This window comes from Dermacentor variabilis, chromosome 1 (assembly GCF_050947875.1).
Source record: "Dermacentor variabilis isolate Ectoservices chromosome 1, ASM5094787v1, whole genome shotgun sequence".
Lineage (NCBI taxonomy): Eukaryota > Metazoa > Arthropoda > Arachnida > Ixodida > Ixodidae > Dermacentor > Dermacentor variabilis.
This window is the reverse complement of record NC_134568.1, coordinates 244,878,504-244,904,081: the sequence shown is the minus strand read 5'-3', so window position 1 is coordinate 244,904,081 and position 25,578 is coordinate 244,878,504. Positions and strand designations below refer to the sequence as shown.

Below are 25,578 nucleotides of genomic sequence, written 5' to 3'. Positions count from 1 at the left end.
CTGTCCCATCAAGGTTCAATCAACAGAGGTAGTCTGTGTTGAAAATTTTGACATTTCGCTAGACAGTGTCAAGGACGGGCTTCAGGCTGCTCAATGCATGATTAGTAGGAATCTGCAATTATTTAAAATTTTGAATATGAATCAAGTGCTCTTTCCTATTCAACTCATATTTCATTAGAGAATTCACTCTTGAAAATTGTCGAATATTAATTTCTATTCAAATATATTAGGCATAAATCTACAGGAGTCTACAGGGAAAAAGGCTGATGCAAGAGGGGACTGTTCCGAATGATTCTGCTAGAGAAGAGCCAGGGTTGTACAGTGGCAGCAACACCTGAGTGATCACATGGAGCAGACAACTTCTGCTCAACATAATTTCCTCATACAATAAGGATGTCTTGTCTTTAGACAGCATATGAGTTTGCTTTTTCAATTTAGGCTCAGCAGTTTATTATTTGACCAGTCTCACCATGCCTTCATCCCTTCAAGTCCATGTGCAGTGCTATAGCATTACATTTAGAGGCATACACAAATGGTAAACGTAACGCCACTGCGACCTGTATTGCTCCAACTTTTAAAATTTGGTGCAGCTAGACAAAAACCACACTGTATGATCATTGTATGGTATGGGTAAATGCTGTTTCAAATGAGTAACTTTGCTTTTTTGCTTGTGTTACAGTGGAGATGGTACTTTAAGGAAAAACATCGACCTGTGGAGGAAATGGAATGTGGCTAATGGAAACAGCATTCATGGGTGCGTAATTACCCCTTCCCCTCTTCTTTTCAGTTTTGTAAATGAAAGATGGAGTTACTGATATTTATGTAGGCATTATACTCAAAAGCCAGACCGATAGCACATTTAAAAAAGAAAAGCTGGCCAAGAATCGGTCCCTGTGGAACTCCACCTACCGTATTTTTCCATGTATAACCCGCCTCCGCGTGTAACCCGCACCCCCAATTACAACAGCTTGGAAATAAAATATATCCGCAGAAATAACTGCGTACAACAATGCTCATGTTTTTGCAAAAAAAGTCTCCATTTGCGGATGCGCAACTCATCCGCTTCGTATCATTTGCCACTGGCTCTGTTCCTGCATTCTTTGGCAATGCTGACATCACATACAAATCAGTCACATGATATGTGATGTGAATTAGATAACTTCATAGCTAGCATTTACATGACAGTGGATGATAGCGAGGATGGAGCAGCCCTCGCATGGGCAACAGCGGTGGAGAAAGCGCGACCGAGCCAAAAACTCTACCGGTGATTTGGCTCACGGCCGTATCGCGAAGCGCTTCACGCGGACCAAGGCAGCGGGTGATGTACGAGTGATGTACGAGCCTGGTGAGGGGCCTTTAAAGGGCTCCTCACCTGGCCCCATAGCAAGTTTTGCTTATGCACTGGAAGTTACGTGTACTCTGGGGAGCATTCTGCTGCAAAAATTTTTCAAATCAGCTCAATAATAGCCGAGATAGAAATATTTCAGTGCCGTGAACCCATGATTTCAGCAGGCAGGCTCCACTGCCAAGCCAGACTCTCTCCACTCACCCTGTCTAGCCTCCGCAAGCGAAATTCCTTCCCTGCGTTCTCCCGTACCGGACCTCGAGGACCGCCTGATGCCTACGTCACAGGCCCTGCCTTCATTTTTTAACGCGACAGCGTTAAGGAGCTCGTGTCCCAGAAAAGTCTGTGTCGGCGGCGTTGGCCGTGAGCGATAAATCCCGGGAGGCACTTCATGAATAAAAAACAACTTGCAAGATGGGCTGGGTGGGAATCGAACCAGGGTCTCCGGAGTGTGAGACGGAGACGCTACCACTCAGCCACGAGTTCGATGCTTCAAAGCGGTACAAAAGTGCCTCTAGTGAATGCGGTGTTGCCTTAGAAACGAGCCGTAGAAAGTGATACTGCGGTGTATATCGGTAATTATGACCATGTAACTTACAGAAGTCGCAGTTACACGAGTAGCGAAGGGCGTTTCCGCTACATTTCTTCTGCGCTTTCCGCACACGCAGAGCCATCTTGCGGCAAACACAGAAGACCCCCTCCTCTCAATGTACGGCGCTGCCCCGACAGGTGGCGCGCCACGCGCGCGTTGGGGCTGTGCCGGCACCAGTGCGAGGCGCGTCGTGGCCCGGACACCCTCTCCCCTGACGACGCTTCGCCATGATCCCTCACGGGTTGCATAATCAAGCGTCCTTCCTTTCTTTAGATCACTATCTGTCTATCTCTCTGACCGTGCCGATCACGACGTTTGGCTGGCGTACATCGTTTCCCCCTCCGAGACAGCGAGTTCTTTGGTTCGTTCCGCTTGCTCAGGCACATGTTTCGTTGCCGCGCCGAACTCTGCGTTGCTCGACGCTCACCGCGTGATTGGTAGGTGAAAAGTCCGACGCGGGGGCGCCTCGTAAGTGATCGCTGCGCCGTAGTGCATTGTCTTACACCCCTTGGCGGGTCGACGGGAACGCTGTCGCATTCCACTCTTGAAGGCAAAGCTTAAGCGTCCTCCAATTTTTCTTTTACTCCTTGTTTCTTCTTTTTTTTTTTTTGCAGCGCTGCACTTTTTCGCTGACGGCATGTGCGCAAGCTTTTATGATGTCTCATTTCACACAGCACACGATTTTGCGCATTGTGCACAAGGACACATGACTAGCAGTATACAGTGCTACAGTTGCCGACCATTTTTTCGGACGTCGCAGGGACTGCGGAAATGTCCGAATAAACAGGTGTCCGAAAAAGCAGATTAAGAAAAAAAAAAGAAATCCTTTATTATTTTCACGCACTTATTCGGGCTCGGCAGTAAGCTTGAAGAAATCGTGAATGCGCCGTTGCACCCTGTTCCGTTTAGGCGCAGTCAGATAAGCCTGAATCTCGGAGATGGTCGTACGGTCACTATAGGCGGCCGGAAGCACAGGTACTGCTTGTACATGCTCCGCATGCGATGGCAGCGTAGCACATGGTGCGTCATCTTCCGACTCAGAGTCATCGTCCGGCGGTGCAGCAGAAACCTGAGGAATGATCTTGCCGTCGTCGAGTTCTGCACATGTCAGTACAGCATTATCAGCACCTGTGAAACTCTCAAATGAGACAGTGTCCGGAATCGCAATGCAACCACTGCGCAGGTCTCGGTAGAACATTTTCCGCGTCAGTAGGGAGCACATCGGAAGGCGACAAATCCTAGGCCTCGCAGCACCCGCTTGCCGGCATTCCCCAGCGCAGTCTGCGCGGGCACTGTCGGTGCCATTAGACAATTGAAACGATGTTTCCGTATGCCGCGTTGCATCACTGCAACCTCGACACAGCACACAAAGCAAACATCACCATGCCGTCATGCCGACACTTGTCGCACAAACGAAAAAGGTGGCCTACTCGCAGCGTCGTGCACGAAGAAAAAACAAATCAGCTGCTGGATTGTCTTGACATCGCGTACTAAGCGGAGGCCGAAACTGCTGTAGCTACGAACCAGGCAGAAACGATGATGATGAGCGGGTAACTTGCAGTAGCGCCACTTCGTGGGGCAGCAAGGAGGCTCCATTCAAAACAAAAATAGCGTTCAGCAAGTCGAACCATGCACCGGTCAGAGTCGGTGCATGGTGCTCTCGATTGAATTTGCTCAAGGAGTGCCCGGAAAATCAGACGAGAGGTTGCAAAGTGTCCGAACTTTCGGCATTATGGTCTATGGGGGAGAATGGCAGTTCCGCGAAGCAGACCGAATAATCGAGCATGTCTGAATTTTTGGACTCCGAAAAATCAGTCTGCGACTGTACATACAGACTGTTCTGTACAGGCAGAACAAGCGTATCGCAGAGCGTGATCACCCGCTAGAACACGGTAGAAAATGGCATAGTTTTGGTACCTGCCCACGTGACTGCACAACCGTGTGGACAAGCAGATGAAGCGGAAGTACACCTCTCTTGCTTCGGTGTGCTTCGGTGTGAAGTGAAACAAACACGCAGACATTCCGTTTGTGTGTTTTATTATTTCTCTAAAATTCAATTTGTCAATTCAAGCAACAGATCACACAAATAACAGATGGGGCCTTGAATAATTCTCCAAGTCACGTGTCACCACGAGCGACGTCACATGCGGACCCAAGTACATAGGCGCTGGGACGCAAGTACGTTACTATCCGGCTTGGAGCGCAGCAGCAGTGAGGAGAAGGGAAAACGGCATTCGGATTGAAATTTCGGACCTTTCCGTGGTGTGTAGCTATGCAATTCTTTGCAAACACGATTGTTGGCGCGCATTGTGTGCTCTGCGCTTGTCAGCTCAAAATGGCCAAACTTGCTGAGGGGCCCTATAAGGTGTGGCTTCACAGCAGCCCACATCGTGCTGCCATGAAGCCAGACTTTAAGGCGTATTTTGCATATAGCTCGTACCTCAACTTTACTGTTAATTTTTAAAAATTTTGGTGCGGGTTATACGCGCAAAATAAATGAATATTTTGCCCATACTACATTCAATATTGGTGAGGCAGTGGAACGCTGGTTATATGCCTCCTGATTTTATGATGTCTCGGATGTCACGACTACTTAGTTCAGTCCCGATTAACTCTCAGTGGAGACAATGCATTAAAAACCTCGATTATATGACGTGAGATTATGCAAGTTGTGTGGAGCACACATGGCCATTTCCTCCTGCGTACTTACAATAGCGCAATCGCACGTTGCGGACGAATCGAGAGTAGACATGCAGGCCTGGGAAAGGCGCACTATGCGCTGTCCTGGTTCTCGCGATGCATGTGCTCTTCCCCCAGACTCGTGGGAAACGTATCCAATGCGCGAGGAGAACATTCCTCTTGCAGAGGTTTAAGGAGTGTCACCAGAGGTATAAAAGTTATAAAAACGCATCACCGGAGGAGACGCTCTCTCTCTGGCGCCCTGACCTTGAACCTGACAAACGACTTTATGTATACCTGCTTCAACCCATGGGTGACCTCGTTGCCTGACTATCATGCGCAACGAGGCAAACTTATTTATTACCTATTTACAGCGTGGACTTTCCCTCTGCAAGTGTTGCTTATTGCTCGTGACAATAAATATTCTTAGAATGATGACGTTGGTTGGCTTATTCATCCAAACCCAACGTAGCTGCGATTTCATGCCTTACAAGTTGGGGAGGACTAAGGAATGACGGTATGTGGCTAGATATGGAGCTTGCCTTCAGCCCTAGTTGCACACAGAGTGTACCCCCTCAATGTCTCGTCTCATACGGTCACCCACACGAAAATGTGAACACAACGGCTTAAGCGCTGTCAGCATTCGGCAGCTCCCTTGCAGTGCCATCCCCTCTGTCAGGAGGGGCAGAGCACCCCTTCTGATGCAGAAAGCTCACGACAGGTTTCTTAACTCCCTCCTAGCCTCCTTTTTTTCCTGGCCTCGCATTTGCTGCCCTCTTATAATTTGTTGCACTTCCCCCTCTTTGCACCGCTTAAGCGCCGCTTGCCTTCATCATTGCTGTTTTATTGCGCTTTCTCTCGGTCTTCTTGTGTTGACTGCCTGCTCCCACTCCTGCTTTTTCTTTCAGAGATAGTACCGCTTTGGTGTGACTCGGCACTGGACATGGCAATTTGATCTGTTATATTGAAATTCAACCTTTTATTCGAATACAGTTAAACCTGGATATAACGAAGTTGACAAAAGCTCGCAATTTTTCGTTACATGCAGGTTTTCGTTACATGCAGGTTTCGCGTGAAGGCTCGTACGAATGATGCAGAAACGAAACCAAATAGCTCAACATATCCGTGAAGGTGAACTCACCCTTCAAGCATTTATTTTACACCAAAAAACTGCGTAATTTCCGCTTGCTTCTTCGGCACGAGTGAAGGCACAACACGCCGCTCCAAAGAAGCTAAATCGTGTAGAGCTCCATCGTCTAGCGAGCCGACGAAACGGCGCATAACGTCCATTGCGTTCATCACCTCCTTTGCAGTAGGCACGTCACACGGATCTGCCTCACAAGCACCATCATCACCGCCATCGGGATTTTGCACGCTTTCAGCTACTGCTGCATCAGACATTTCTTCTGTAGCCACGGCGGCGTTGTCGGCAAACAAAAAGTCAGTCAGTTCAACATCGTCGGGTACACCACCGTTAGTACATAGCTCGTTCCACGCTTCGGCCACATCGGACGGAGTTGAAAGGTCTTCCTCCTCCTCCTCGTCGGCACCAGCCCGTGCTTTTTTGGCTATTCCGGCCTTTAAAAAGCAATTCGCGATAACTTCTGCCCTGACCTCTTGCCAGGAGGCAGCAAGCATCTCGACTGCTTGATAAATGTCGATCTTCATCTCCCGTTCCAGTCGGATGTCGAGAAGTATCTTCAGGATTAGTCGGCGCCGGTAACAGCATTTAAAACTGTTAATGACCCCTTTGTCCAGGGGCTGTATTAGGGACGTGCAGTTGGCCGGGAAGTAATGCAGTTCGATGTTCGACAGCTGCAGGCCTTCGACGTGGTGCGCCGAGCAATTGTCCAGCAGTAGGCAAACGGCCTTGACGGCCTTGCCGCTTGACGTCCTGGTTAAATTCCTTCAACCACTCAGAAAATATTGGCCGAGTCATCCACGCTTTGGAATTCGCCACATTCTTCACGGGCATACGCTTCGTTCCCTTAAAACACCTGGGACGGGCACTTTTGCCGACAACTAGCGGGACTCGCTTGTCTGTGCCGTCGAGGTTGGCACACAGCAGAATCGTTATGCGGAGCTTGCTCTGCTTTCCGCTGCGGCAGTCATCGCCTTTTAACGCTAGCGTGCGGCCCAGAAGCATCTGATAAAATAGAGCTGTCTCGTCGGCATTGTAGACATCAGCCGCCTCGAAGCGACTCAGGATTCCAGGCAGCTTGTCAGCCACCCACGAAGCAGCAGCATCGCTGTCTGCGGAGGCAGATTCGCCGCTGATTACTCTTCCGACGACACCATGCCGGCTCTTAAATCCCTGCAGCCACTCGTTGCTTGCCTTGAAATCATCATGGCCCAAGATACACGCAAAATCCTTTGCCTTCTGTTGTAAGATCGCGCCACTTATGGGCACATTTCTGGCTCTCGTGTCCAAAAACCACGTGAACACTGCCTTGTCCACATCAGTGTATGTGGACAGCTTCAGTCTCTTTTTCTTCGAGCTTGTTCCCGACTCCACTGCGTTTCTGATGCTGTGTTCCGCACTCAAAATCGTTGATAGTGTGCTCGCTGGAATGCTGAAACGGGTGGCAACGTCCTTCTTCTCGCCCGCGGAGACTGCATTTAAAATTGCGAGTTTGTCTTCAAAAGACAGAACTTTTCGTTTTCTGGCAGTAGAACTCATCACGACCAACCGACGACGTAGTTAGAAGCGGAGACGCACGACTACACGCCGACAGGCAGGCCTAGCACCTCCAAAACAAGTCAGACAAACCAGTACCAGAGCACAGTTGATACACGCACACGTGCAGAACGCAGGACAACACTCAAAATGGCGAATGCAACGCATCCATAGAGAAAGAAAAATAAGTGGCGCATGTCGTTCGTCATCGTCCCTCCCCCTCTCCCTTCCCGCGCCCTGGCAATGAAAGAACCGGCTATCAGCGTTGCTTTTCAAGTGAATTGTTACACATAAGTGTGTCTAAGCCGTTGAAACAAATGAAAATCACAAAATAAGAATGCTTGTCCTCAAATCCATACGAAACAAAATAAATCTGAAAGAGAAATCAGCTGCCGATACCAATGCCACCTGGTGTCACGCTAGACAAGCAAAGCCTGAAAAGACTGCTACGTTAGGCACGGAGCGGCGCTAGTTGCCGCCATCATCATCATCATCGCTAACTTTGCTCGGTCGCGGCAATCCCTGGCGTTCGCGTCGCTACTGGCTCCTTACAATATTAATATTCAATAATCTAGAGCATTTCTTCCGCCGAATTTTCCTTAAAAGTGCAAAAAGTAATGACTGATCAGCTTTGGGAGTTCGTTACATCAAGGCTAACCGCCGCAACGCTTTCGTTACATCAAGGTCGAAAATACATGGGCTTCAGTGGGGGCAGCGTTGGGGAATTCAAAAACTTCGTTAAATCCAGGAATTCGTTACATATAGGTTCGTTACATCCAGGTTTAACTGTAAGTGCAGATGCCATTGGATTGGTCCTACACGGAAGGGGCTGCAAGATTTTCAAAAATATTGGGCAGTTGGAAAAACCAAACTTCAATGAGAGAAAAATTCATTTGGTTGAATTCGGGAGTCGGTGACGAGAGATAGAATTTCATGCCTTGTCAACAATATCTTCACGTCGGCGATACGAAGCGAAGCCTGCCACGTTTTTGTGTCCACTCTGCTCCTGCGGCTGATAGTGTTGCCTGTTATGGAACGACACTATCATGAAAAGTGCCAGCAGCGGGGAGCGAATGCTTCATCTGCCTCTTGCTTCAACGCGCCTCCAGAACTCGAGATTACGTAAGCTCCAATAATAAAGGCGTGAGAAGACAGCGCAAATGATGCCACGCCATCTCGGCACACCCGCTCTTTGCACATGCGGCAAATTGCCACTAACACAGGGCGCGCAGGCTGCATATGTGCTTCGTTGCGCCGACAGCCATGCGCAGCCACGGGCATGCTAGAAAAGAAGACGTTCCCAACTTGCTTCTCACTTCCTCCATTCCTCCTCCCCTTGAGTGCGCTTGATCTCATTACAGCAAGCTCACTCCTCTCCGCATTGCCCCTTGCTCGCATGAGAAGACAGTGCTCATCAAGGCGCCATCCTTCTCGGCTCACCATTTTGAACTTTCATTCGCACCCAAAGCATAGTGTGCAGGGCGCGCTGTATGCACTTGGACTTTATGCAGAATATAAAAAACATGATGCTGCTATACTTCTGCGGTTGCTCTCTGTTGCACAGCATGTGATTTGAGAGCAGCAGCTTGCAATTCAACCATTTGACCATCTGTGTCCCCAGAAATTTCTATTTATCGTCTCTGTATTCCTTTGTGGTGGCAGTGAAATTTTGTTAGTATATTGAAACCGTGTGTAAATGCATTTTGTTATATTGAGGTTCTAAATGCATGGTGTTCTATGGATAAGAAGTTATGTACATGTTAAATACTTTGTTATTTCGAGAATTTCGTTATATTGAAGTTCAATATATTGAGGTTTAACTGTATGCTTCAAACATCCTGTGCAGAGTGTTGCAAAAGTGAAACTCCCTCCTAAAGTGATCACCCGAGAATACTGCCCTAGTGCATATCAAAAGCACAAAGGCATGTGCGAAGATTGAACTGATTAACTACCAGAAGGCACGCCGATCATATCAGATACGCGTGTTTACGTGTGAGCTTTGTGTCTACACGTATTCACACAAAACTTTTCATGCTCCTGTCATTGGGTTCCTGGTTTTGTGCGGGTCTTCATACGAGATGTGACATGCGAAGAGGCATTGCCTCATGTCAACACTGCTGGCTGCCACCTTGGATGAGGGCACTGCCGCAGATGCTGCCATGCCTGTGCCTAGGTTCGCGGATGTGCTACGTAACATCAACAACATCTGGAAGATCGTCTGCTATGCAGGCAACACTGCAGCTTCCCTCTTTGCAGACATTGTGGCGCGTCAAAGAAAGCTGGCCGACTTTAATTTAAAAAGCGTATAGGGGAGAAAAAAACATTTTCGCATGCTGGCAGGTGCAGATTGTAGTGGTACACAGTATACTAGTCCCTCCAATAAAGCTTGATTGCCACCTATACTGCTCTATTCTTTTCTCATATACTTTGCTGGCGGTTTTGGTCATGCCGAGTATATTAGCCTATAGTTTAAATTGAAGCACCTGGCAACTATCTCACGTAAAGCTGTGTATTATATTCATAATATACACTGCCTGAACCCCCTTACCCAATGCTTTCCTAAATGCCTCTCAGGTATTCCTAAATAAAATGATTAAATAAATATACATTAGTCAGATTATATGGCATTTACGCACGATCCCAAGAAAGTCATATAATCATGGTTCCACTGTACTAGTATACCGAACATTATTTGGCAAGTAATGTCCTAAAAGTAGGTGTGTGTGAATATTCTAAAAGTTCGAACATTATTGAACATTATATTTTTAACATTTGTATTCGATTCGAAAAATAGATATTTGAAAATGTTAGAATATTCAGTTGGATATGAACATTCGAATCAAATCAAATATATTGCTGGCTGTGCGGGAGCAAACACGGTTCTTAGCATATATTTCTATGTAATCTAAAAATATTTAGGCGATTTTGTGTTGAATTTTGCAATGATTTCGTGCTGCTAGCAAAATTTTGCCTGTAAAGCACACTTACTCACTAAATCTCGAACTTTGCAGGAAAGCCAACCTCTCAGTAGCAAGGGGCACGGGTTTGCGGACAGCGAGGGTGCACTTTTTTTTCTTTTTGCAGCGCCATCCTCAATTCTGAGCTTATTGCTTGACAGCAAGTGCTATGAGTGACGACTGGTACAGGGTCAAATGCCTCCGATTTTACTGGCATTTGATGCGGTAATACAGTGCAGTCCACTTATAACGATATCGAAAAAGACGAAATATATGATCGTTATAACCGATGATCGCTATATCTGGACTGAAGTTATTAAAAAAAAATGCGGAACATACCTTTGCAGCTCCGAACTCGAATTCGCTACTTGTTCTAAAGAATAGATGATATAGAAAGTAGGCCGTGAAAAACAAACTTTATCTCTAGCGCCAATGACCGTGTCAATGGTTAGGCGCGCCGAAATAGTCCGAAATCTCCACTTGCTTTTGCGGCAGCTTCAGCTTCACAACCGCGGTGTGCATGGATTCCAGCTGCTGCGCGAACACTGGTGGCAATCCTTTAGCATGCATAAAATCAATTAAGGAGTCGATCGACGACAGTGCACTTTGCGTGGACATAGAGGTCGGGGTCAAGGAGCCACTGTCAATCTCATTGTCACTGTCGCTGCTGCCGTCGCCACCGTCGCACAACTTTGCCGTCTGTCGAGACAGCACATCTTGGGCGATCGCCTCGTCGGTGACCTCATCGCAGAACGAGGCAGCACTGTCTGCAGTCAAAAGCTCCTCCTTCGACGCACCACCTGTGTCACCAGTAGGAACGAGCTCCCAGAGCTCGGTTATGTCAGTGGCTTCCACCGTGTCGGTCTCAGTGGGTTGGGAAAGTTCATCCTTACGCACAAAGCCCGCCTTTTTGAAGCAATTGGTGATGAACCACTGGTAAAGCGCCTCTTCAACATCGGCGTACAAAGGGTCTATAACCCTTTTTCGCTGATTGGCATGGCCGCTGATAGCTCCTGCCTTCACAATCGCGGTGCTCCCGGTTTTCAAGATGGTTGATATCGTTAACTGGGCGAGGTCATACTTCTTCACAACGGCGCTCACCTTGAAGCCGCATCGAGAGTCCTGCAAAATATCCATCTTCGTGTCAAGCGACACAGCTTTGTGCTTGGTCGGCGCCATCTTCGAACTGGGTTGAACCGTTGGTTGCACGCTGCTTCGGTGGCGTCAGCCTCCTATCGCGAGAGAGAGATGCGGGACGGGTGCCACCGCGCCGCTTTGCTTGTTGCTTTTCTTTTTTCTTTCTCGCTCTTTCGGAGCGATTGTGGCCGATGCGCATGTAAAGCCCCTCAATTTTTGGGAGATTGAGGGGCATTACGCGCATGAAGCAGCTAGCACCATCTTGTGGCGCGCTGTGCCTACTCAGCTATGCTCCGGTGCACGGGCGGGGCGAGAAGCGCTGCGCGGTAATGGCGGCAGATACGAACTTATGGAGGTAAACATCGCCTAGTCTCGACATCGTTTCAGGGAACTAAGCAACGCAAATGTTACGATTATTTGGCACGGAAAACGCCGTCCAGACGGCAAAATTTTGATCGTTATATCCGATATGCGGTGAATAACCTATTGTTATAAATGGTTTTTTTCCCCATAGACCTAATGCATAAAATGACACTCTCATGTCGACCCATCGTTATAACCGATATATCGTTATATGTGGTATCATTATAAGTGGACTGCACTGTAGTAAGCACAGGCTGGCGAGGAGTTAGTGTGAATTACTAAATTTTCCAAGTTAACATGAGCCAAATACACAAGGTTTTAGTATAATGGCTTACTAGTCCAGTTTTTTTAACATTGACAATGTAATTGCAATGTTAAAAAATAACAATTTAACCCACCTTGCTAATAAATGCATGTGCATAGCATTATTCGGTATTTGATTCTATATTTGAAGCTAAGTGCTTGATCTATATTTGATAATTATTTATATTTTCGCACACCTCTACATAAAATATTTGATGCAACAATATTTTCATAATTAATCTTCTTTAAAAAACTGAGAATGACTGGTGACTTTCCCTTAAAAGGTGTTGTTACATGTGATTTTATTTTCTTCTGCTACCTTTTATGCAGCCTGCAGGTGCGCATTGCACGCCGTGGCCTTGAGCTTTTGGTTGAAGGAGGCATCATGGTATACTCAACGTGTTCTATGAACCCCTTGGAGAATGAAGCAGTCATCTCGAGCCTTTTGCTTCAGTGTGAAGGTATGTTTTATAGCATGATAAACCTGACAGCAAGTGCATATTCATTTGGTAATGGGAATGCTCCAATCTGAAGCCAGCAGGTCTTCTTTCACCTCTGCATTCGTGCTCATACAAGCATAACACACAACATTCAGAATCAGAGCAGTCACATGGTGAAAATGACCCTCTTCACTTCCACAAAATGCAGTTGTTTATGGTCTTTTATTTACTCCATGCCCTATTTTTTTAATTCCTTTGTAAGAAGGGTCTGCCCAGTAATGTCGAAGGTGCTGTTGGCAGTACTATTTCTTGGCAATAACATATTGCTTTCAACTCCCAGACCCTGACCTTGACCATCCAGTGTAAATACTATGCAAGTGGCAGTTGAATTTCGTCCATTGTCATCATTACTGCATGGCTCAAATATAGTAGGACTTCGTTCATGTGTTTTCGAGAGAAAGAAAGCGAGAAAAAGCGTACTGAAAAGGAAAATGTACAACCCGAAGTTACTAAAAAATTTTGTAGATTCAACTGTAGTTGACCTCTACATAATGCAAGATGTTGTACGAATCATTGCAGCAAAACCAGGCCGAGATGCGCATTGTTTTTGCAACCTCGGCAAGTTTGCTCTTGCACTCCTCAAATTCAGCCTAGGTCAGCAGCTTCTTCAATCTGGGGATTTTGGTGGGAAGTTGTGACGGTGCTCACTCAGCGAGAATCGTTGCAGCACGAGACACCAATGTGTGCCGAGCTGGTAGGGCTTGAGCGGCCCTGGGTGCACTTTGTCTGCTTTGTCATTTTCCTATCATGCAGTGTTTTAAGAAGGAGATGGGAAACTGGGATGAAATCGAACTGGTTGGCGACGGCGTAATACGATGCCACCAGAGCAAAACATGGCGCTCACTTTGCACTGCTTCAGCAGGGAACGGCGGTGTGTTTGGGTTATCGCCTATCAAAAGTGTGCAGTGCAGCACGCTTCCAACCAGACTATGCCACTCATGCTGTGAACCCGATTAGTATTATCGCAATAGGGTTGGCGGTGAACACTGTGAATGTGACCTACAACAACCTGCGAGGAGATTTGATAGTACTGGAAGAGGAAACAGTGCATGCTGGCATTTTCACATCACACGGGCGGATGAGTACAGCAGCAAAGCGGCTGCGGTGGGCACCTACTGCTTTCAACCATGTGTGCCTCATGCCTTTTCTTGTTCACACGAGATGTAGCAGCCAAAAAACATATCTTGCGATCACAGTTTGTCGACGTACTGAACGTTGGTACCAAAAGATCATGTTTTCCAGGAATGTATGAACGGTTAAAAAAGAAACGTAACTGTATTGGATCATCTTTTGTGTTCTCGATTGCGAAGGTTGGCTCTGGGAGATCATACGAAATGAGATCGTATTAACGACATTCTACTGTATACATTGTACACTATTTGAGATAAGCAAACACGTGAATTGTAGCAGCAATTAAAGAAACTGTCACCAGCTGTACAGTGCAGTCCACTTATAACGATATCGAGAAAGACAAAAAATATGATGGTTATAACCGATGATCGCTATATCTGTACTGCAGTTATTAAAGAAAATTGTTTTAAAATAAAAAACGTGGCACATATTTTTGCAGCTTCGAATTTGCTACTTGCTCTAAAAAATAGATGATTTAGAAAGTAGGCCGTGAAAAACAAACTTTATTTCTAGCACCAATGACCGTGTCAAGGGTTAGGCGCGCCGAAATAGTCCGAAATCTGCATTTGCTTTTGCAGCAACTTCAGCTTCACTACCACGGCGTGCATGGATTCCAGCTGCTGCGCGAACACTGGCGGCAATCCTTTAGCATGTAAAAATCAATTAAGGAATCGATCGACGACAGTGCACTTTGCGTGGACATCGAGGTCGGGGTCAAGGAGCCACTGTCAATCTCGTCACTGTCGCTGCTTCCGTCGCTGCCGTTGCACAACTTTGCCGTCTGTCGAGAGAGCACATCTTCGGCGATCACCTCGTCGGTGACCTCATCGCAGAACGAGGCAGCACTGTCTGCAGTCAAAAACTCCTCCTTCGACGCACCACCTGTGTCACCTGTAGGAACGAGCTCCCAGAGCTCGGTTATGTCAGCGGCTTCCACCGTGTTGGTCTCAGTGGGTTGGGGAAGTTCGTCCTTACGCACAAAGCCCGCCTTCTTGAAGCAGTTGGTGATGAACCACTGGTAAAGTGCCTCTTCAACATCGGCGTACAAAGGGTCTCTAACCCTTTTCCGCCAATCGGCATGGCCGCTGATAGCTCCTGCCTTCACAATCGCGGTGCTCCCAGTTTTCAAGATGGTTGATATCGTTAACTGGGCGAGCTCATACTTCTTCACAAGGGCGCTCACCTTGAAGCAGCATCGAGAGTCCTGCAAAATATTCATCTTCGTGTCGAGTGACAGAGCTTTTCACTTTGTTGGCACCATCTTCGAACTGGGTTTAACCGTTTGTTGCACGCTGCTTCGGTGGCGGCAACCTGCTATCGCGAGAGAGAGAGAGACGCGGGACGGGCGCCACCGCGCCGCTTTGCTTGTTGCTTTTTTTTTCTTTCTCTCTCTTTCGGAGCGACTGTGGCCGACGCGCATGAAGCAGCTAGCGCCATCTTGTGGCGCGCTGCGCAGTAGTGGCGGCAGATACGAACTTACGGAGGTAAACATCGCCTCGTCTCGACATCGTTCGTTTCAGGGAACTATGCAACGCAAATGTTACGACTATTTGGCACGGAAAACGCCATCCAGACGGCAAAATTTTGATCGTTATATCCGATATGCGGTGAATTACCTATCATTATAAATGGTTTTTTTCCCCATAGACCCAATGCATAAAATAACACACTCATATCGACCCATCATTTTAACCTATATATTGTTATATGTGTTATCGTTATAAGTGGACTGCAATGTATCATTATCAGCCATCTACCTACAGCACGCAGCACTGTGCCGAGGCCGTGCTGTGTTCTTGTGATCACTGCTGTTATCACCATTTATACACATGAATATGAAGCACGGTGGTACCCTGGCAAATCCACATTATCTTTATAAGGACAGTAAACACAGGAAATAAACAGAACTTTGGCAGGGTGTGTTCCACATAAATTCAAGCGCCTACTTTCTATCACCATAGACTGTTGCTGCCATGCTGAGCTCCATAAGGAGGTGCCCGTGGGACTGATCATTCTCATCTGCTGTGGAATTCAGGCTGTGACCATGCCGTAGCATTCTCAGCTGGGGTTGAGCATTCAGAAAGAACCACCTAAACATGATTGGAGCGCTCTGAAATGACCAGAGCAGATGCATGTGTAGCACCTCTTCAGAAGAATCACACTGTCTTCTCAAATGATGAGTTAAAGATAATACGAGTGAACGATAGCAGCTGTAATGTTTACTAGTTTCTAATGTGCATCTTTCCTTCTTTGCCCCCTTCCCCCCTTTCCCTGTAGAATAGGGTACACACTTGAAAGGGACCAAAAAGTGTTTGTAGCATGTGTATTTCTCTAATTAAGTGGCATTCGGGAGGACAGGAAAAGCACCCTATTACATGATAGCCACAATATGTTCTTTGTTTGTTTCTACTTGTAGGAACGGTAGAGCTGGTTGATGCCAGGAGCAGTTTGCCGGGCTTAGTGAGTAGCCCAGGCCTCTGTACATGGAAAGTTTCCAGTAAAGATATGGCAGTTTACTCTTCATTTGGTGAAGTTCCAGAGAAATACCACACACAAATCAGGGCACACATGTTCCCTCCATCATCTGAGGTGGCTGCACAGTTGAAATTGCAGCGCTGGTATGTACAGTATTCCCATTTCTCAGCCAGAAATCTGTCCTTGATTACCTTATCTTGGTTTCGGTTGTGCATGTCATGGGTTGTTAACTCTTTCCCTACCATGGGGAAAATGGGTGTTTTTGTGGGTTACGCCAGATTTGTTTTCCTGAAGGAATTACTGCACTCTAAATATTTTATGTAATACATAAACAAAAAGCAGAATGAACTCACTTTTCTCGCATAAAAAATTTATTAACGAGGTCTATGTCATAAAAAGGTATAAATTGCCAGAATCTAGATTGTGGGATAAAATTGAAAAAGTTTGTAAAGGCATGCTTGTATATATTAAGAAAAATATCTAATAAAGATTATGAGATATACAAAATGTACTGCCGTCTAATAGGCACTATCTCCGAAAAAAATCAAAATTTTTCATTGAACAGGCATTCCACCACAAAAATTTAACTGCAAGCACTAGAGTTGGGTGGGCCGGGCTACAACTGCTGATATTCCAGCTGGTTTGCGTCGTCACTCTTAAAGTCCAACGGAAAGCCAGCATCCTCAGACTCACTACTGCTTGATCCATCGATAAAATCAGTTGCAGACATAGCGGAATGACGAGATCTGTGATCTTTTGAAGCGTGCACTTCGTTCCCAGAAGTGGCCATTTTTGCCTTCTACTTTGACGATCGCCAAACTTGGAATGCGTAAAAAAAATACCGCGTGTTGAAAAAAAATCGGAACTGTTTGGAAAGCAAAAATATAGTTCTCATCCTTCACGTCCGCTGGTGCACTGTGTGCATGAGCGGCGAGGAGTATCTCGAAAGTGGCGTTTCAACCATCGATAGCGGGCAGCCAGTTTTGCTTTCGGCTTTGGCGATCACGAAACTTCAAAGCCCGTTCATAAATTACCGCCTGGCAGGGAAAAATCGAACTGCTTAGAAAACAAAAATATACTTCTTCAGTCTCCGATAACGCAGTGTGTCCATGAGCGGCGCAGAAGGCCTCGAAAGCGGCGTTTCAAACCATCGTTACCAGGCTAATGATGCCTAATGGGCGGGGTACAAAAAGAGTTAAGAGGGGTGACAGTTGTGTGATGAATCATTAAGAGTGAGTCGAGGAAACAAAGAAAAGCTGCCCCTCGCATTTACCAACGAGCCTCAACTCGCTCTTCCGTGTCGTCCCCACCTAGTGATGCACAATGCTGCTCCTTGACTGAAGACACTGTTCTTCAGTAACGCTCCTCAGCAATTCCTATGGCGACGAGTTGCTAAAGAAGCGCGCTTTCACTCCAGTGCATTCCAGTAGACTCCAAAATCACCTGGTTACAAAATTTCTGCTCTGAGATCACCGTGAAGTGTCATTGAAGTGCAATGACTTACTACTTCAGCCAAAAGCTGATGCTGCCATCCACTTTCATGAAACAATATGAAATGCTGAATAGAAGAATGTTCTAGAATATGGATGTGTGGCTCCCCCCCCCCCCCCCCCCCCCCCCCCCCCCCTTCTCAGTCCCTTTGCTTGGGCCTGTTGTTACATGCAGTATATTTTTCAGCGGCATTTGTTATAAGTTGACTGCATTATTTTTTTCAACATTTCAGAGCCGTCATAATTTTGCTTCTTTTAAATTTATGCTATATTCTTGCAGATCCGGTAATCTGAAGCACTCCACTATGTTATCCTCGTAGCCGATAGTGCAGCTTTTCGATGGCCTAGCACTCACAATTATTATGACATACCAAAGCTATACATAGGTTTTTGAGAAAACTAGTGGTGACCTCTGTGGGAAATTGGGCCATTTGGGCTTCCCTGAGAACACGAGAGTTTAGCACACAGGCATTGTTAAATTGGGCCCTAAACAAATTTAGGCTGCTGTAGTCGGGAATTGAATCTGTGAACTTGTTTTTGGCTGGCAATATTGTGCATAGCATTTAAACTGGGTTTAATTTAAATAATTTTTATTTGTTAAGACTCCCTAAGCACTAACAAGGTATTTGTAATCTTTGCAATCGATCGCAATGCTTGCAATGAGCCATTTGCCTTTTGTGATTACTTGCACTACTTTGTGTGAACTTATTTCTGCTGAGCTCTGTTATAACCCCATAATTTTGTGCGGCACGTGAATAATGATGAATATTGTTACATGGCCATTTCTTGCACTACCCTCCAAACTGTCCCTTAAAAGGGGACGCGGCCTTTGAAGACCGAAAAATCGCGTATTTTTAAATCGCGTAACCACTTATTTGGGCAGTATGTCTTATAAACTACCGTTTCTGTAAATATCAGCGTCTAATTCATTGCGAAACTATTTCAAATAAAGTTTATAACGAGCCGCGGCAGCCCTCGAGTGGCGAGCGAGCACTCAAAATACCCCTACTTGGCACGAACGCCATTTTTCCACCGCTCCCCCGAGCACCGCCATTTCGGTGTTTTTTTGTTCGTGCATTCTTGTGCTTTTTTTTCCCCGCCACCTGCGGCGGCGGCGGGAGAGGTGTAAATCGTTCTTGATTGGATGATGCGCCCAAAGAAACTCAAGATGCTACATGCGTTCGGTGCAAGGAAGCGTTCTATGAAGCTCGCCGCTCGCCCGCGTGCCGACGATGATCGCACCGATGTTTCCTGTGGGGCAGCTTCTGCTTCATCTACGCAAGAGTGTGGTTGCGTCGACGCTTCTAGCAACATGACTCCTGCTCCACCTGCGCAAGAATTTGTCGTGATGAGTGAGCCTGGTGTCTCGTGCTCATCGACAGTGGCTTCCACATCCTCTCTTTCATCTGCCTCGGACAGTGCGATCGCATCATCCACTGTTCACTTGAAAACACGTTTCTTGACGTGTGAGGAGAAAAAGGCGGTGGATAAAAAATGCGCTGTTGTGCAACGAGGACTTGGCGCTATGTTAGCGACAGAGCGTGTAGCATAGCCATGGCGTGCTCGCAGTAACGCCAGACCAGTGAAGCATCAGCATAGTCAGTAGAACAAAATGAACGTTTATTCAAAGGTGTAGAGTGTATTTATAAGTAGCCGAGTGGCAGGAAGATTGGAAGGAGCACGTGTTAGTAGTGATAGTCCGAACTCTGAAGGATTGCCAGATGAGGCGATAAAAGGTGCGCGCACTTCGAAAACACGTGAAGTTGCAACATTCCTTCCTCCTCAGAAATGAAAGTGTTGCACTGGCTTGCGTTCTCTCGTTGAACATCTCAGAGTTTGTTGGGCGACACCTGTATTCAACGGGGCCACTGGAATATCTGGTGCCACAAAATCTGGAGAACGGCTGCCATTTGGAATGCGCCGAGCAGTTATGCCTTCATCCGGGTTCACCGTTTCTGGATGCTGCAGTTGTGTTGCTTGCTCTGGCTCACTGCGATGTGTGGTGGTTGTAGTTACTGTCGGTTTATCGCCTGGTGCTTCTTGTCGCGGGCGGCTCTGGTCTACGTGCCGCTTGACGACTCCGTCCAATGTTTCCACCGTCACCATTCTCGCTCCAGACGTCGCCTTCACATCGCCGGGCGTCCACTTGCTCCCCGCACCGTAATTGCGGGCATACACATCACTTCCAGGTAGCGCCAGCCAGTCATCTTGGTTCTCTTTTGGTCCTGGAAGTGCTGGAGGAAAGCATGTGTCCAAGCGCGAGTGTATTTGATAGCCCAAAAGCAGCTCTGCTGGGGATTTACCCGATTTTCGCGGAGTCCTCCGGTAGTTAAAAAGCAACCGTACTCGGTTCTCTTCCAGTTTTCCTTTCCTCATTTTTCGAAGGCCATCTTTTATAGTTCGCACTGCCCTTTCTGCCGCATCATTAGACTGGGGATGGTATGTAGCGCATCGAAGGTGCACAATGTTGTTGTTTGCCACGAACAATGCGGAGTCTTCACTGGCAAACGGGGTCCCGTTGTCAGAAATGATTGTGCGTGGTATTCTAAACCTGCTGAAAATGCCACGCAGACAGTTAATGGTAGTCTGCGTTGAGGCATGCGACAAAGGTATTGCTTCGAGCCATTTGGTGTGTGCGTCAACTACAACGAGTATCATTTTTCCGCAGATCGGACCCGCGTAGTCAGTGTGAATACGGGACCACCTTTCGCCTGTTTCAGGCCAGTTGACGACGGGAGCTGCAGTTGGCATCGGCAGATTTTGTACACAGTACTGGCACTGAGCAGACACATCCTCAATATTTTTGTCAAGGCCTGGCCACCAGAACAAAGAACGCGCGACAGATTTCATTGCCGGTGAACCCTGGTGCGTTTCATGTAGAAGATGCAGCACTCGCTCCCTAGCTTCGTTCGGTATTATGACCCTATTACCCCAGTACACCAGTTCATGTGCTACGGATAGTTCGAGCTTACGGTCAAAAAACGGCAGTACGGCCCGGGCCATTCCGTTTGCGTTTCTGGGCCACCCATGTAATATGTACCGTTTGACCTCGACCAGGACAGGTTCAAAAGACATTAATGCCTTCAGCTCACGCATTGTTATGGCGCCATTGTTCAGCTGGTTTAGCGACAGCATATATTCGGGCGGCTCAGCGTCGTCGTCAGATTCCGGAGATCGCTGCGGAAGTCGGCTCAGGGCGTCAGCGTTCAGCATCTGTCGTCCTGGTGCGTACTGTAGCCGGTAGCGGTAGGCCCCCAGGTGGAGTGCCCAACGTCGTATCCGTGCGGCGGCCATTGTGGGCATCTGCTTGTCCGATCTCAGCAGGCCCAACAACGGCTGGTGGTCAGTCACCAAGGTAAATTCCCGACCTAGAAGGTAGTCACGGAATTTCGTGACGCTGAATACCAGTGCCAGTGCCTCTCGCTCGAGCTGCGAATAGTTGTGCTCCGCCTGCGTTAATGTTCGCGAGCGGAAACCGATGGGCCTGTGAACGTTACCAGTCGTGTGAAACAAGACACCTCCCACACCGTACGGAGACGCGTCACATTCAAGTTTAAGTTTCTTGGAAGGGTCGAAATGGACAAGAACCTTGGCTGTTTTAAGGCTTTGCTTGGCAAGATCAAATGCGAGCTCTTGAGGCGGTTTCCATTGCCAACGTGCATTCTTTTCAAGCAGTTGATACAATGGACCAAGTGTGGTTGACATGTTCGGCAGAAACCTCGCGTAAAAAGTAATCATATCCAAAAACGAACGTAGCTCGCTGACGTTACAGGGGCTCAGTGCCTGCATGGTAGCGTCAAGGTTTTTTTCTGTCGGATGAAGCCCATCACGATCGATCCGATGGCCTAGATAAGTTACTGCTGGGCTGCGCAAGTTGCATTTATCGAACCTTAGCTTTACACCGCGCTCTCGGAAGCGCTCTAAGACGTTTTTCAGCCTTTTGCCGCCGTCACTCGCTTTTTCGGAAATGAGCACATCGTCAAGATAAGCCTGTGCTCCTGGAAGGCCAGCCAATACCTCATCCATTTTTCTTTGGAATATTGCGGGCGCAAAGGCTATACCGAAAGGAAGTCGATTGTAGCAAAATAGCCCTTTTGGCATATTAATGACGCAAACTTTCTTCGCGTTATCGTCTAGTGCCACTTGATTGTGTGCATCCCATAAATCCAGAGTGCTGAAATAGTCCCCATCGTGTAACGGGGCAAACATATCCTCAATGATTGGCAATGGGTGTTGCTCAGTTGCACCTGCTGGATTTACTGTGGCCTTGAAATCGCCGCAGATTCTTACTGCGCCGTCTTTCTTAAGCACTACGACTATGGGCGTTGCCCAGTTCGAGTGTGCCACCGGCGACAGCACGCCTAGAGAAACTAAACGGTCTAGTTCGACTGACACTCGCTCGTGTAGCGCGTATGGAATGGGTCTGGCCTTACAGAACTTGGGTACGGCGCCTTCCTTCATGTGCAGGCTGGCTGGAGGACCCTTGATTAGCCCCAGTTCCTCGGAGAACACGTCGTGGTAGTCATTGAATATGCTATTCATGCTGGATTCGCTTGATTCATTTGTTGCCGCTGAGTCCTCTACAAAACGAACCACCGGAGCATCTGCACTGTTCAGCTGCTGGATTAAATCGCGACCGCAGAGACTTGGTCCAGCACAGACCAACACGGTCAGCGCAGACTTCACTGTCACCCCTTTATGACAAACCTGGAGCGCAAGCTCCCCAAGTACTGGAAGGCGTCCTGTGTAGCAGGATAAATTGAGACTGGACGGTTTCAGTTTCGGCCATTGCTCACGGTGCTTGTAATACAGTTGACGCGGGATGACACAAACGGGCGACCCGGTATCGACTTCCATGCTCAGCTGCACACCGCACCAAGCAAACGTCCGGCGGATTGGCGGTTCCAGACAACTTTTTCGTTGTGATACCAAAGTCCAAATGTGGGCGGCTTCGTGTTCCTCGTCTGCTGAGGCTTCCGTCCCCAAGAGGGTGTTAGTTTGTGCCGTCCTTGCCGTGCCTTGTTCTCGAGCCCCGCAACTTCGACATTTCCTTGCAAGGTGATCCCGTCATCTACAGCGGTAACAGCGAGTGTGAGACCAGGGGCAACATGCGTCATTATGTTTCGTACTACTGCACCTTGCGCATTCTTGACGTCTGGCAACCCTCCTCTCATCCACCAGAGTTTCTTTCTGATACGCCTGTACTTTTAACACGGGTGTCGTTGCCGGTCCGATCATCTGTTTTACATCACTATCCACAGCCTCAGCTGCAAGGGCCATCGCTTCAGCGTCTTGCAGCGTTAATTCCCGCTTTGCCAGTAGCTGCTTCTGCAGGGCACCTGACCGTATACCACATACAATGTGATCTCGTAGCATGCGATCCAAAGCACTGCCAAAATTGCAATTGTCAGCTATTCGGCGAATGTCTACCAGGAATTCATTAATCGGCTCACCCTCCGCTTGACAACGACTGAAGAACTTGTAGCTTTCGGTGATTTCGTGACTCTTGAGACTGTAGTGCTTACTCAGATCTTCGACGACTTCTTCATACGTCAACGCATTTGGCTTGCGCGGAGCCACCTTCCCTGCCAGCACTTGGATCATATGCGTATTTAACGCAGCAACAAGTAATGCTCTTTTCTTAGTCGAGTCTTCAACCGCATTCGCTTCAAAGTATGCTTCTACTTTAAGCACACACACACACGCACGCACACTTAATAAGGTCGCACACACACACACTAATAAGGCTCACCTACTTCCGAACTTCTTCGAAGTCCCGAAGTAGGTGAGCCATGATGGCCTTCGTTTCTCGGTTCTGCGTGGGTTCCGGTTCAGCGTCGACTTTCACTGCATGGGCAGTGTCCATCCTCGTCGCCACTGTAGCATAGCCATGGCGTGCTCGCAGTAACGCCAGACCAGTGAAGCATCAGCGTAGTCAGTAGAACAAAATGAACGTTTATTCAAAGGTGTAGAGCATATTTATAAGTAGCCGAGTGGCAGGAAGATAGGAAGGAGCACGTGTCAGTAGTGATAGTCCGAACCCTGAAGGATCGCCAGATGAGGCGATAAAAGGTGCGCGCACTTCGAAAACACGTGAAGTTGCAACAGAGCAAAAATTTCAAGCAATGGAGCGCGATCCTGAAGCTGCCACTGCTACAAATGAAGGCGAAAAATTTCTCCTTGTGCAAATGGATGCCCTGGGCGACCTGCTACCCGGGACCCCGTGCCAGCGATGCTTCGTGACTGGGATGAAGGTCCAAGGAGGCACCCAACTTGGACTTGCAACAAAGCTTGAACTGCTATGTTTACATTGCGGAGCAGTTGCAAGATCGTGGAGTTCTGCTCGTCAGGATGACTCAGTGGCCTTTGACGTGAATATATGAGCCATTGTGGCAACAAAACAGATATGGAAGGGACAAACAGCCCTCAATGACTTTTGGGCAGTGATGAACGTGTCCCATCATGGCCTGCATCATAACACTTTTCAGTAGCACTTGAAGAAATTAAGGGAACCGCAGACACAGTGCATAGACAAGTTCTGTGCAGAATCTGCTTCTGCTGTGAAAACCACCTACAAGGAAATGGATCCATATTTCAGCAGGGATATATATCACAGTAAACTTTGATGGAACATGGCACAAGCATGACCACACGTGCCATATTGAAGTTGGTGCAATAATTGAATATCATACGGGCCTCATCTTGGACGCTATTGTTTTATCGAACCCGTGCCTTGTTTGCCAAGTAGGACCAAAGCCTGGATACCCAGGCTACGCAAGCTGGCAGGAGGATTATGTGCGCCGGAATAACACTGGCTCTAAGTCTGGGAGGATGGAGGTTGAGGCAGCTGTCATCCTTTTCTCACGTTCGGCGCCAAAGCACAACCTCTGTTACACAACGCTCGTGTCTAACGGAGGTAGTGCTACCTTCTCTGCTCTTGTGCAAGAAAAAGTTTATGGACTGGTCCCCATTTCGAAAGAGGAATGCCTGAACCACGTCCAGAAGAGGATGGGAACAGCACTGCGCAACCTTGTGCAGAAAAGTGACAAGGCTTTAGGAGGGAAGGGCAGGCTGACAAAGGTCCTCATTGACAAGCTGACCGACTATTATAACTGGGCCCTACGGAACAATTACAACGATGTGGCTGCCATTCAGCGTGCAGTGACACGTGACATCGACGGATGAGGATCCTCACCACGACTTGTGCCCGGATGGTGCAGACTCATGGTGTCATCATAACGCCAGCAAGAGTGATGGTGTGCTACCTCCGAAGCATCGGTACAACTTTCCAGGCTATGTTGCAGAAGCACTGCTACCTGTTTATGAGCGCCTCTCACAGGCTTCTCTTCTGCAACGCTGCCTGGGAGCAAAGACGCAGAATGCATCAGAATCATTTATTTATTTATTGAGCATACCTTACAGACCTCTTGACAGGGCATTAAGTAAGGGGGGTAATAAAAAGTGCAAAGTAACTTGTCAGTGTACAAACATACGGCTCAAATTTGCAATTTAACACAAAGAACACACATCAGGGACCACAGCACTCCGTGCTGTGGTCCCTGATGCCCAAAGAGCAGCATGCGTCGCTGATTGCTGTGGAGACAGCACTGCATGAGGCAGTTTTAAGATATAATGCTGGTTGCCACAGGGCCGCCCAAGAGCTATGTTCATCAGTGGAGCTAACACCTGGCCACCTGGCCATTCAACGGGCAGCCGAGAAAAATTCTCTGTGCTTGAAAAAAGCCAAGAAGCGATCGCAAGAGAAGGTGGAAAGGCGGAAAAAGAAGAGAGTGCCCAAGGACATCTCCAGTTACGCTACAGGGTCATTTTAGACCACTATATGTGCTCAAAACTTTCAAAGCTAATTTTCTCAAAATGACTTTTTGGCTGATGAGGCTGCTTGTTCCAGCCATATCTCTGTAATTGCTC

At 47.6% G+C, this 25,578-nt stretch overlaps 2 protein-coding genes across 5 annotated transcripts in view; both read left to right on the top strand.

Moving 5' to 3' along the window:
* Positions 1-25,578, top strand: part of Nsun2 (tRNA (cytosine(34)-C(5))-methyltransferase Nsun2) — a 159,546-nt gene that overhangs the window by 48,332 nt on the left and 85,636 nt on the right. For all 4 annotated transcript variants that reach the window (XM_075672634.1, XM_075672627.1, XM_075672617.1 and 1 more), the window contains exons 9-11: positions 680-754; positions 12,384-12,514; positions 16,101-16,302. In XM_075672634.1, coding sequence (XP_075528749.1) covers positions 680-754; positions 12,384-12,514; positions 16,101-16,302 — 408 coding nt within the window. The remainder of the gene's footprint in view (positions 1-679; positions 755-12,383; positions 12,515-16,100; positions 16,303-25,578) is intronic.
* Positions 23,632-25,228, top strand: LOC142560487 (uncharacterized). Its single transcript, XM_075672643.1, has one exon. It carries the CDS (start codon positions 24,481-24,483, stop codon positions 24,832-24,834), a length of 354 nt encoding a protein of 117 aa, XP_075528758.1. The 5' UTR covers positions 23,632-24,480; the 3' UTR covers positions 24,835-25,228.

What these genes read in the sequence shown, in the direction of transcription:
- LOC142560487 (XM_075672643.1), top strand. Translation starts at nt 24,481, where the DNA reads ATGGAGGTTGAGGCAGCTGTCATCCTTTTCTCACGTTCGGCGCCAAAG.